Source organism: Neomonachus schauinslandi, chromosome 11 (assembly GCF_002201575.2).
Source record: "Neomonachus schauinslandi chromosome 11, ASM220157v2, whole genome shotgun sequence".
NCBI lineage: Eukaryota > Metazoa > Chordata > Mammalia > Carnivora > Phocidae > Neomonachus > Neomonachus schauinslandi.
The window spans coordinates 8358206-8370994 of NC_058413.1; the positions used below are offsets into that span (position 1 = coordinate 8358206).

The 12789-nt window shown below is 52.0% G+C and overlaps 1 protein-coding gene across 7 annotated transcripts in view; it reads right to left on the reverse strand.

The window, feature by feature from the left end:
- Window positions 1–8395, reverse strand: part of MARK2 (microtubule affinity regulating kinase 2) — a 55704-nt gene extending 47309 nt beyond the window's left edge. For all 7 annotated transcript variants that reach the window (XM_021685498.2, XM_021685505.2, XM_021685502.2 and 4 more), the window contains exon 1: window positions 7952–8395. In XM_021685498.2, coding sequence (XP_021541173.1) covers window positions 7952–8005 — 54 coding nt within the window. In that variant the 5' untranslated portion in view covers window positions 8006–8395. The remainder of the gene's footprint in view (window positions 1–7951) is intronic.
- Between the last annotated feature and the right edge of the window lie 4394 nt (window positions 8396–12789).

Consider the following 12789-nt stretch of genomic DNA (forward strand, 5'->3'; position numbering starts at 1 on the left):
CACAATACAGAAATATGGGTGAGCAGAAGGCAATGTTTTGGGGTGTTTCTTTCTTTCTTTTTTTAATCATATTGATATCCTGTAAATAAATGCATCCCCATTTTTTAAAGTAATCTCAATAGTACCTAAACCTCTCCAACAGCATTCTATTCAGATAGCTGGTTGGCTCAAAAACAAAAACAAACAAAAAAACACACACAAAAAAACCAAAAAAACAGTGAACTAAAACAATTTTTTAAAAAAAGATTTTATTCATTTCTTTGAAAGAGTGAGAGAGCACATGCAGGGGGAGAGGCAGAGGGAGAGGGAAAAGCAAGCAGGCTCCCCACTGAGCAAGGAGCCTGATGCGGGGTGGTGGTGGTGGGGGAACAGACGACACCCCAGGACCCTGGGATCATGACCTGAACCGAAGGCAGATGCTTAACCAACTGAGCCACCCAGGCACCCAAAATAAACAATTTTTTTTAAAAATTGCTGGAAAGAGCACCTAAGGGACCCTAATGACTAAAAGAAACCAAGATTCTTTGAATCAGTTCAGAGAAATTCCAACATATCTTGACCTGGAGTTGTGTGGTGCTCAGAGAAAACCCACTGAGTCGCTCAACTAGAATGGTGACAACAATGATTATTATGTCCTGCCAGGCATTATTCTAAGTGCTTTATATTCATTACCCCTTTTAATGCTCACAATAACTATACCTACAAGATGGGTACTATCATTACTCCTTTTTTACAGATGAGCAAACAGGCATGGAGCAATTAAGTAAGCCCAAGGTCATAGTAGGGACTGACCAAGATTCCAGTACAGGGAATCAAAATGTAGAGCCTGCTGTAACCACAACACATCTCTTATTGGATGTCCCCAAGTGCTGGGATCTCTTTTCAACTCTGCCATAGGCTCAACTCAATTAGAATGCTATTGCTAGACCAAGCAGGCCTAAGGGGCCCCACTTCCTGTGACTAGAGAACCAGTAATTCAAACTCTTGTGGGCAAAAACAAAGCAACAAGCCACAAGTGCATCCAACACCACATGCAAAGACACTCAGATGATGGCCATCTGTGGAGGGGAAGTGGGGAAGTGATGGCGGGTAGGGGAAGGCCAGCAGACCCTCGGGTCTAAAGAAGGTGCAGGAAAAGGGGGCCACCCTCCATACAGGGTATCCGTAACCAAAACAAAACCCTCAGTGAAATGGTGCTCAGGAGAAGCAATGAGTAGATCACTGTAGTAGCGACAGGAGCAGCCCGTCGCCAAGGGCAGGGGCAAGGGCTGGAACTATGTTTGCAGGTGGTTTCACTCATTAATCACCAAACTTTCGGACGTGGGAGTTTTCCGTTTAGTGGGGGACTGGGAAAACAATCCTGCTGTATTAGTAGCGCTAATGGTCATAGGAGCCTCAGAATCCTATGTCCTTTCCCGGAGAAAGGTTTCCTGCCACTGTTCAGGAAGTGCCAGCACATGGTGACTGATGACTCCCACCTTTCGTACAGGTGCGGATCAGGAACAAACTCACACTGTTCGCCGTGGCTGAAGTACCTGCTGAGCTGCCAAAGACCAAAAACTATCCTCTCCTTTTTTCTTCCCCAGCAGGCCTGGACAGACAGTCCCACTGCATCAAGCCAAAAGGTGTGGGGTCTTACTGGATTTAGCTGCCAGATCACAACAGCCAGGAGTCTGTTCCCCATCCACAAACCACAGACCCAGTCCCTTCTCCCTGGCCAGGCTGGAGGGCCTTCTGCCAAGCCGTGACCTGCGAAGGGGGCTCAAGAACAAGAGCTGTATCTTACAGAGTCCGGTGAAAAGTGTGTAAGACAAAGTTGCCCTGAATAGCCCTAGGTGTAGAGAGAGCCCGCTCATGTAGAGAGGCCTGGCTCAGAGACCATTCAGTATTGGGAGGGGCTGGGGGAGTTTACAGACCTCATCTAAACTCATACCTCAATGAGCAGAGCCCCAGAGGAGGCAGACCTTGGTATGGCCAACTTCCCAAAGAGCACACAGGAAAACAGGCCGAGGCTGCTCAAAACCAGCTTGACTGGTTCTACCGAGAAGCCTCTGGTCTGCTCCGCCTTCCTTATGTTAAAAGGAAAAAGGTGGCTTGGAGACAATCATTGAACACACCCCTCCTTTTCTCCTCTCTCCCTGCCCCCCTCCTTCCCCCCTCCTATCTGCTGTCCCTCAGGACTCACCTAGCCATCAATATCAGTGTCCATCCTGCCCTCGCCTACCAAACCTGTGCTTACCCCGCTTCATAAGCCTAACATTAACCATCTGATGAGCAAAAGGAAATGCATTTGTTTTTGCCCCTTCTGCCCTCATTTTCTAATGAGAAATGTAGGGATAAATGGAAGTAGGGTGAAAGAGTGCCTAGGGACCAAGAAACTTAAAACCCTCTAGCAAAAGCAGACAGACAGGTGAAGGGATCTGGCCTATTTCTACTTCCTAAAGGATGAGCAGGCCTAGTGGGCAAGAGAAGGAACTGGGATCCCTCCTTCACTGAAGGATCACTGGAAACCAAGAGGTCAGGTTCTCTCGTGGTGTTGTTTCAGAATCAGATGCACCATGGCAGCCCAAAGGACAGCAAAGGCACTCAGCGGCCAACACCAAAAGGGCTGTGGTGGGGTGGTGATTTCTGCTCCGAGAGCTAGAGCTTTCAGAGTTAACGTCGGGAGAGATGGCCTCTTCCCATGCCAGAAGTGGAAATGGGTGGTTTCCTCCCCCACAAAGTTTGTAAAGGCTTACTCTTCCCTCTGCTGAGACAGAAGGGGAAAATGCACAGATAACACTGCAGTGACTCACTTGTGTTTGATGAAGGCTGCGAGGAAGCCTGGAGAATCCAAACTAGAAGTGCAAAAAGGTACAAATGCTGGCACCTCCCATCAAAAGAAGGAAACTCAGCCACCTATCTGGTTTGTCACTTTGCTGAACTTCCGCTGGAGGAGGAAGGCCTAGGCTTAAACTCCACCCACCCTTTCCCCATCCCTCTGTTTTTGCTTTGCTAGGCAAGCGGCAAAACTGGCAGCACCACCGGCTCCGAGAGAATCGAACCCTTTCTCCATCTCCTCTCACCGCAGCGGCCTCTAGGAGCCCCAGTCTACAGCTTAACCAGGCAGCAGGGGCTGGGGGGGTACCTGGTGACTGCAGGAAAGCCTCATCAGGCAGTCTTGGGGAAGGAAGGACAACCACCCTCCTCGCCCTTTCCATCTGCTGAGGTTACTTCATCCCGATCCATTAATGGGCTTCAAAGTGCTGCTGGGGGGCGGGGAGGGGGGGGCGGGGAGGGGGGTGGCGGAGAGTCCATTTAGCAGAACTATCATGGGGCCAAAGGTGACGCCCAGCCCCCACCCCGCTTGTCGATAATGGGCCACAAAGTCTGAGGCTTGGCTGCACTCTAAGCATAAAATATTCATTTCAGTTGACATAATACATATGTAGGAAAGTCATGGAAGCTCCTGGGAGAAGAGAAAGGCCAGCCAGGTGGCTAAGTGCACAATGGGAAAGAGTTCACGGAGGCACAGGTTAGTCCTGGTGAAATGCCCACGGAGAATTGGGTTGTTCTGTCCAAAGGGGAAAGTGTCTAGTCGGAGAAGTTTCTGACTTCCAAGAGATCTAACCATGCAAACCTCTCAGGCAAATTCTCAATTTTTTCCTATCTCACAGGCATCAGTTAAGACACTGACTTATCTTTGGTCACCATCTGAAAGATGCAGTCATTCCCTGGGCAAACTTGATTTTAATCTAAAGCAGTCCAAGTTTCAAGGACTGTCCTGTATCCATCTGTTTAGCTACTTCCCAAAGCCACAGATTAGAGAAATTATTACAAGTTACTAGTTAGTTACCTTTACTGGGTTCAAAGACTATGGTATGGTGAGCAACTCTGTGAACTCCTGACTCCTAAAGCCCTTGCTCTAACAAGGCCTCATTCTAATTTCTAGGGCCATGCAGGAAGTGAGAATGTCATCCACCCACACCTCTGACCAGAAGGCAGCACCACTAAGGAGCCCTTGGCCAGAGTCAAAGGGCAGAAGTCAGGAGTCTGTACCCAGAGCACAGTGCCGCATAGCTCCCGGGACATGGAGGGAAATGAGAGCTCTCTACTAGAGTCAACACTAAAACCAAATTATTCAATGCAACATTCAGCCAGAATCAACACTGGCATCCAAGGGATACGTGTTTGGAGCGGCTCAGTTGCTCTTTACAGGATTCTATAAGTTAGATTTGCTCACTTCAGCCAGACTTCCACACTCTTCTTCCCAGAACCACCCAAAAGAATAAACAATGCCACTCACTCCCCAGAATGACAGCAACCCCCTCCCTTGCCCACTGCAGCTGAAGTGGGGCTGGTAGTGAAAGGCTCCTGCTTTCCGTCAGAAGCCCTCCGTCGTGGTTCCTGAGGCCCAAGGGTGGGGCAGGTCTGAAGCCACATAGGCCCTCTACCAGGTGCTACAGGAAGCTCTGGCCAAGCAGCAGAACTCTGGAAGTTGGACCCCTCTCCGCACTTGCCTATTACTGCTGCCCCTGGCTGGAAGACAAACAGTCATCTTGCTGATTGCTTTCACCACAGCCAAGACTCCAGGCCAGCAGAGCCATTTGGAAACGAAGTGGACAGAAAGCTCAGCTTGCAGACTGAGAATCCCCAAAACTACCAGCCGAGGTCACAACCCTCCTGCAAATGAAAGAAGAGTCTATGGCTGTTGAGAAAGCACACCTGCAACCAGGTGTCACAAAAACCATCTTAGAGACAGAGCTTGACTTTCTTTTATCTCCCACTTTCACTGTGAGGAGCAGAGTTGACAGCAAACAGGCACTCTTCCTGCAACACAAGGTTTATTTTTATGCTTCCACATTTTCTGTTTGTGTATTTGTTATGTGTGTTTAATTCAGATGTGATCAAAGAGCTCCTGGAAACAGCTTCTCATCAGCCACATTTTTTAATAAAGAAAGGGGAAGAGGAATGGCAAAAAAGAAGTCGGAGCTTGAAGACAACGAGGAGAGTTTGCTTACGTATTTCCCGGTGAAACCAGTTTAAATAATTTAAACCTAAATACAGTGATAGAGCATCTTTGGGGGGAAGGAATCAGCCCAACCAAATCCCTTGCTTTTTATTTCATAACATTACGGCTTACTGCAATGACTGAACTTCCAGGACTACTTCGACTAGAATCACAACAGAACCAAGAGCTTTCTTGGCCTTACCTGGTGGCATCATCTACTCTTTAAAGGAGGCCGATGCTTCTGGCATCCCTGGCCTTGTGACCAGAAGGGCTGCGACTTGTCTTTTCCCTTGTTTTGAAAAATACAGGCATCTGCCTGTGGTAGGTGTATCCAAGCTTTTCCAATGGCTGTGCTTTTACTGGGACCAGACTTAGCATCAAGTAAATAGCATGACTGGCTACCTTGAAAACACCAGCAGAAGCGATGAAGTGGCTCAGGGGAACCTAAGTCCATAAAGAGTGCAAACGGGATGAGTAATTCATAATTTGGAACAGGATGACAAAATATGCAGCCACTGCTCCAGACAAAGTTATCAAAGCGCAGCTTGCATTCCCAAATGGTTCACCCGATTACTGCGCTCATAAAATCAATGGGTGTGCACCGACTTCCTACTACGCGCTCAGCAGTCCGCGAGGCATGGAGGGAAGAGAAATCAATGCACACATCACAAGAAAAAGACCATGGCGAGAACACATTTACATTTAGTAACCAGCACAAAGAAACCACATTGAGGCAGTCTGTTACCCTACTCGCCTGAACACAATGCCCCCCCCCCCCCCCCCCCCCAGCCTCGGGGAAGAGAGTAGGCACTCCACCACCACGCCCCACATGCCTGAGGATGTCAGTCAGTCACTTGGCCTCCTCCTACCAGCTCATAATCAACAGTCTGGGAAAGTTCTCCCGTTAAGCAGGGTTTACCTGCTAAGACAAAGGCCGTGATGGGAAAAGGAATGGAAGAGGCCACCTCAGGAGGGCCTAGGAAAAGCGGTTCCCAGGAAGGAGAGAAACAGCTGGCAAGTGAGGGCAAGACTGGGACATGCAGACCACGCTCCGGTTTCCAAAGACCTCAGGCCCATCCAGAGCCAGCTGCAAAACCCAGTGATGAAACAGACATCCACCGGCCCTCTCTCCCAACTCGTTTCACCCCCAGAAGCAATCAATCCATCAGCAACAAAAGGGTCAACCGGTGCAGAGAAAAACTCGGGCCAGAACTCCTCCTGAGTTCCTGACTGCCCAGGTGACAGAGAGTGAGGGCGGGTGACACAAGAGAAAAATGCAGGAAAACTCAACGAGGGCAGATTTTCCAGGGAAGGATGTGAACATGCAAGAGAGTAGAACAACGGTTCTACTGAGCTACGAAGAAAGAGTGGAATGAGAGGAAAACATAAAGGATGTCGTAAGGGAGAGGATGCAGAAAGGCGCTGCAGCCCCAGGGGTGAAGAGCTCCTTTTTCAAGTCAAGTTTTTTTGGCCTAGGAAAGTTCTCCACCGACAAGTGTGTGCCAGGCAGGCGACTCTCCCCAGAGCGGTCAGCAGTCAGCGATGGACTCGGGACGTGGTGAAAGATAGGGGAGGGGTGGAAAGTGGACGCCTCTCAGCTCACAGGTGAGGTGACAGAAAACGCTAAAGCCTGGGTGACAGATGATAGCAGTGATTGCCAGGACAGGGCGAGGTGGGGGGGGGGGGGGTGTGGCTCAAGAAACTAGTGCGCCGAGTGTCTGGACGGGGAGTTACAACACAAGCCAATCGGGGAGGGAACGGACAGGGGCATGTGTGGAGCAAAGAAATATGATGTGAAGAAGGCAAGAAGACACTAATCCGGAGGCAAAAGACAACCCTGGTTAAGAGGTAGAGCAAGGAAGACTGGGTGAGGGTAGAGAAACCGGAAGGCACCAAGCAAGGAGGAAGAAACTATGAAAAGTGACAGAGCCAGGAGTGAAGACACAGGAAGGCATCATGGTTTGTGTTGCAGTGTGAGAAGACAGAAAGGCAAGGATGGCGAGGGAGCGTGATGAGGGGGGTGGGGAAGGACTCAGCAACAGGTGGTACGGACAGAATGGGGCTGGGAGAATGTTCTCCCTCGGTAGGGAGAGTCCAGGGAGCAGGCTGGTAAAGCACTCAGTGAGAAAACAGAAAGCCCGGAGACTTAAACCAAACCTGAGGGGAACAGAACGTGAGGGATCCGGACTCTGAAGGGAATCCTTCAGACTGGAACCCCAAAGACAACCTGTGGGAAACTCTGCGCATGACAGCAGGATGGGAAACACGGAAGCAACAAATGCCAGCGCGAGGCACCAGGGAGCTCCTGGAGAAAAGCAGGGAAAGTGACGAGCAAAGAGTAGGCGAACCATTTGGAGAGGTGATGAGGGTGGAGCTGGTGGGTTGCAAGCATGAGGGAGAGCACAATTTGGAAAAGAGGGTTAAAAAAAAAAAAAAAAAAAAAAGCTGGGTTACTGGAAGGGGATAGGGATCGAGAACACACTCCGGGGCAAGGACCCTGAGGGTGATAACCAGGGACTGGGAGAATCCGTGCGGGAGGAGGAGAAGCAAGGCTAGAGAGATGGAGGAAGAGGTGGACAACGATCTGGGGCAAATCGCGGGGTGCTATTCGAGGAGCAGGAGGGTGGCGGCTTTAAGCGTGGGTGGAGGAAGAACAGAAAGGCCCCTGAGAGAAAAAGGGAAGAGAAGGAGAAGCTAGGGAGGTAACACGGAAGAGCGCAAGAGGGCGGTGAGGGGAGGGGGGGCTGTCAGCAGAAAAGACAAGTGTGCAGCTTGGAGTCAGGACGAGGTGGGTCCCAGGACAGGACTCAGAGGGAGATGTGCGAGGCCGAGAGCCAGATGACAGGGCAGCCGAGGCTTGCAGGGTGGCAGCAGGGACACGAGGAGAGCAGAGGAGGGAAGAGGCTCTGCAAGGTGCAGGGGCCCAGCCAGAGAATTCGGGGAGCCCTCGGGGCTCCTTACCTGCTCCGTGTCCCTCTCGTTCAGCGTGGGTAGGGGGGTCCGGGCACTGGACATGGCGCCGGTATCTCAGGGGAGGGAACCGAGAAGCTTGGAGGAAGGGAGGGAAGGGAAGGCGCGGAGCCCGGCCGGGCGGGGCTTCTCACAGCAGGGGCACCCGCCGCATGGGCCCCGGCCGGGGGTGCGGGGAGGCCGGGCAGCCGTTCACGCCAGCCCGGGGATGCGCCGCTCGGGCTAGGCCGCGCCGGCTCCGAGCGGCTCCGGACCGCACCCCCCCGACCCCCGGCTGGGCTGTGCCGCCTTTCGGCCGGGCCGCGCCGCTCCGCCTACTCTCTGCCGCCGCAGCCGGCCGCCTGCCTCGCTCCTCCCCTGCCCTCAGCGGCACTGCTCCGCGCCCGGCACACAGGCAGCCGCCGCCGGACCTGCTGCTCCCAACATGGCCGCCACCACCGCCGGCCCTCGGCTCTTTCCGCCGGCACCAGCCGGAAACCTCCGAAGCGGCGAGGAACGGGAGGGGGGCGCGCCTCCTCCTCTCGGCCGCGGATTACGGGTGAATTCCGGAAACAGCCGAAGAAGGTAAACCCCGCGGACGCGCGCGCCGCCTCGATTCCGAAGCCCAAGCTTCGGCTCTGCTTACGGAAATCTACGAAGCTACTCGGGAGACTCCAGCCACGCCCATAGGCCTTTCCCCGCCCACTTCAAGCTGGCTCGCCGCGGTTTCCGGAAACACCCGAAGTGGCACCGCGTGCAGTGAGCCGGCCACGCCCCCGTCCCGCCCCGCAGCTCACGGCGGTCGTCGGCCATTTCCGGCAACACCCGAGGCCCGGCGAGTTATTCCCTCGGGTAGTACCCAGAGTCTGACTCCTCGTGTCTTTCCGTCAGTTTCCGGGCATTTTCAAACCTTGAACAGGGAGCGCGGATCACCTGCGCACGTTATTATTTGACTAAATAGAAAATAAGGCTGTGAGCCGTCCCAACGATTGGCATCCTTTGGTTCTAAGGCAACTTCCCCGTCTGCGTGTCTGCTCCTCAGTCTGTCAGCTCATAAAATCCATCTCGTTTATCAGCCAGCCTATCAACATGTGTGTCACCTGTCAAATGCAGCCTTAGTCTATGACCTGTCTCCTTAGCATTCTTCACCTGCCATCGTCTATCTGGGCTTCTATTTATCCATACACCCCACGTCTAGTCTGCAGTGTTCCCTAAGGTCCGGGGCAAGCACCAGGTCAGCGTCCTGGGCTCCCGGCTGCGGGAGGCTACGGGGGTCCCCCCCAGCCCTGCATTCCAGCCCCAGCTCGGTGGAATGAAAATGCGATGTGATCTTGGAAAGATTACATAACATCTCTGAGTTTAGGCTCCTTGACGTCCTTATATTAAGAGAATTCATGCCTTTGTTCCAGTGATGACATTCTAAATAACGTCTTTGAATTCCACTTAACCTCTCTTTTTAAATTGTTCAAAATAGCACAAAACGACATTACACTGTGGTAATATTGAGTCACGCTGGTTTACCTTTTAAAAATACCCCTGTAAGGTAAGGCAGGGAAGACATTCTCATCTTAATTCATTTTTCATTTGTCCCTTCTAAGACAAGAAAGCTCACAGAAAAGAGAAACCGGTTGAAAATGAGGATTCCTCAGGATGGAGAAGTTCCCTTCCTTTCCTGGACTTCAGTGTCATCAGTAAAGTGAGGTCCCTCTCATCTTTTGAGAGCCCCCAACTCCAACAGGAAGTTCACTTTCACTTCCCCCTAGACTTGTCTCACCAGGGAGAGGCAGTAGGCTGGTTTCAGTCCTCCGGCTCTAAGCTGCCCCCACCCACTGTACCCTGGACGTGTTGGAACTCGCCCCACCCCCACCCCAGGGCTCAACAGCAGCTTAAGGTGGGCAGAAGCCAGAGTCCCCACAGGAGCCAGAGACCAGGCTCAAGCAGCAAGTCCCTGAAGGTACAGGAGCAGAGAGGCCCCAGGAATTGTGGGGGAAAGTGCTGGATGGACCTCTGACACTTGACTTTCAACTCCCATCTTGAGCAGAGCCCTTGGCCAAGTCGCCCAGAGAAACAGGCAGCTGGACCAATGCAACGAAGGACGGTATGGAGTACTTCCTGAGGCAACAGGTGCCACCTACAGTCCTCCAGGACACCTCCCCATGGCCCGTTCTGGCTCCAGTCAGGCGCCCGGTCATTGAGGAAGAAGCTGATGAAGGAGCACAGAAGGAGGTGAGAGGAAAAGCGAGGAAGAGGTGAGAACCAAGGATAGTCTACTCCCCCACCCCAAATTCATCTGGGAAAATCCATGAGAATGATCTGCCCTCTGGTGGCCAAAGGGAGACACACCACAGATTCCTGTGCCCCATACCACTCCCAGGCTTGGGTCTGGAGAGAAGGGAAAGAAGGGAAAAGGGTTGGAGGAGCTAAGGAAGGTGCCCTGGGGGTCTTTCCTGGCCATGTTCTTGTCTGAGCAAACTCCACCTCCTCCATGCTTCTAACTCACTCCAGTTCTCACCCCTGCCTTGTGTCCCTTAGCACCCACCCCCAGCTCACCTGTCCCCTCCTCTTCCTCACAAGGCTGCCTAACTGGTCTCCCTGCCTAGACTCCCTCCAACCTAATCCCACCAGACATACCAGAATAATCTGCCTAAAGTCCGGCTCCAATTACATCTCTGCCCTGCTAGAAGGTTCTCACCAGCTCCCATGCGGGATAGGCAGAGCTGGCTTCCTGGGCCTGGGCCCCATGCAGTCACACAGAGCTCTACTCTTAAAAGGGCCTTGAGCTTGATTCAATACTCTGTTGTTATCCTCTTGAAATTTTTACCAAGGGGGCCCTGCATTTTCATTTTGCATCAGGCCCCACAAATCTGGGAGCCAGTCCTGGTGGTAAGAAAAGTGTTAGCCTGGGCGCCTGGGTGGCTCAGTTGGTTAAGCGACTGCCTTCGGCTCGGGTCGTGATCCTGGAGTCCCGGGATCGAGTCCCGCATCGGGCTCCCTGCTCGGCGGGGGGTCTGCTTCTCCCTCTGCCCTCTTCCCTCTCGTGCTCTCTGTCTCTCATTCTCTCTCTCTCAAATAAATAAATAAAATCTTAAAAAAAAAAAAAAAGAAGAAAAGTGTTAGCCTGCATTCAAAGCTTTGCACAGTCTAGCCTCAACTTACCTTGCTAATATCTTCTCCAGCTTGGTATCACTGGTTCACACCTCCCCCTAATTTCTTCCCTGCCACCAAGCTCTCTCACCTCCGTGTTCTGCGCCAACCTCGGCTTCCAGATGGACTTCAAGATTCAGTTCAAACATCACTTTCTCAAATCCCCTAACCTACCTACTTCTCCTCAAAGATTAGTTATTGCCACACAGTTACCCCTCTTCAATCTGCAAACTCATCCATTCACAAATCTCCATGGAGCCCCTACTATGTGCAAGACATTATTCTAGGTTCCTCAAGTAGGTCAGTGAACAAAATCGACAAAGATCTCTGCCCTTAGGGAACTTATGTCTCAATTAGAGGATGACAGACACCAAGCATAACAGTAAGGATTAAGGGCCACGGGAAATAAAAGCAGTCAGCTAAGGACAATTAGGATTGCAGGGGTGAGTGGGAGGAATATGAGTTGTGGTCGTCAGTGTAGGCCTCACCCAGAAGGTGACACTTAAAGACTTACAGGAGGTGAGGGAGTGAGCTCTGTGGATATCTGGGGGACGAGCTTTCTAGGCAGAGGGGACAGCCAGTGCAAAGGCCTTGGGGCAGGAGAACAAGAAGGCCACTGGGACTGGAGCAGAGAGGGGGTAGGCAGTAGGAGAAAAGGGCAGAAAGGTGTCATAAAAAGCCAGGCCTGGTGGGCCACTGCTCTGGCTTTTCCTTGGAATGGATGAGGAGCCGCCGCAGGGACAGGATCAGACCCGTTGCTGAGTTGAGGAGAGAGTAACGAGGCAGGGCAGAAGTGGCAGCCTGGAGACCAAGAAGGAGACTTTTAGGAAAATTCGAGGGTGAGATGATGACTGGACAGAGCAGCAGCAGTGGACGTGGGGAGAAGTGGTTGGCTTTTGGATATATTTGGAAGACAGGCCTGACAGGATTTTTCTTTCTCTTTCTTTCTTTCTTTCTTTCTTTCTTTCTTTCTTTCTTTCTTTCTTTCTTTCTTTCTTTCTTTCTTTCTTCTTTTAAGATTTTATTTATTTATTTGACAGAGAGAGTGAGAGAACATAAGTAGGGGGAACAGTAGAGGGAGAGGGAGAAACAGGCTCCCCGCCAAGCAAGGAGCCTGATGCGGGGCTCGATCCCAGGACTCTGGGATCATGATCTGTGCTGAAGGCAGATGCTTAAACATCTGAGCCACCCAGGTCCCCCCACTGACAGGATTTCTTGATGGATTGGCTTAGGGGGCATGTGAGAGAGGAATTAAGGGTACTTCCAAGATTTCTCACCTGAACAAAACAAAACAAACCCAAAAAAGACATCGACCACAGGCCTCAGACCAGGTAGAAACCAACCAACAGGACCAGGGTTCCAGAGCAGTCATGATGTCCCCTGGAATCAGGGAAGGCAGGGGTTGTGGGGTTCCCAGCCCCGGCAGGCACAGAGGGGTTAGGGTAGCTCTCCCATTGTGGGCAGGCAGTGAGGACAGAAGTCAAGGGGAGGTAAGGGTGCTCAAATGGAAGACATCCTTATTCTCACCCCTCTGAAACAACGCAACTCTTCAACTTTCTCCTCCCAAGCAGGGGAGCCAGAGAGCACGCTCATTCCCGGCAGGCCACTCTCCAGGGTGGGAGACAGGGTCCAGAATTACTCTCTGATCAAGAGTCAGATGTCTGGCCCTCTGACTCACCACAGACCCTCCCATCTCACAGAGCTTT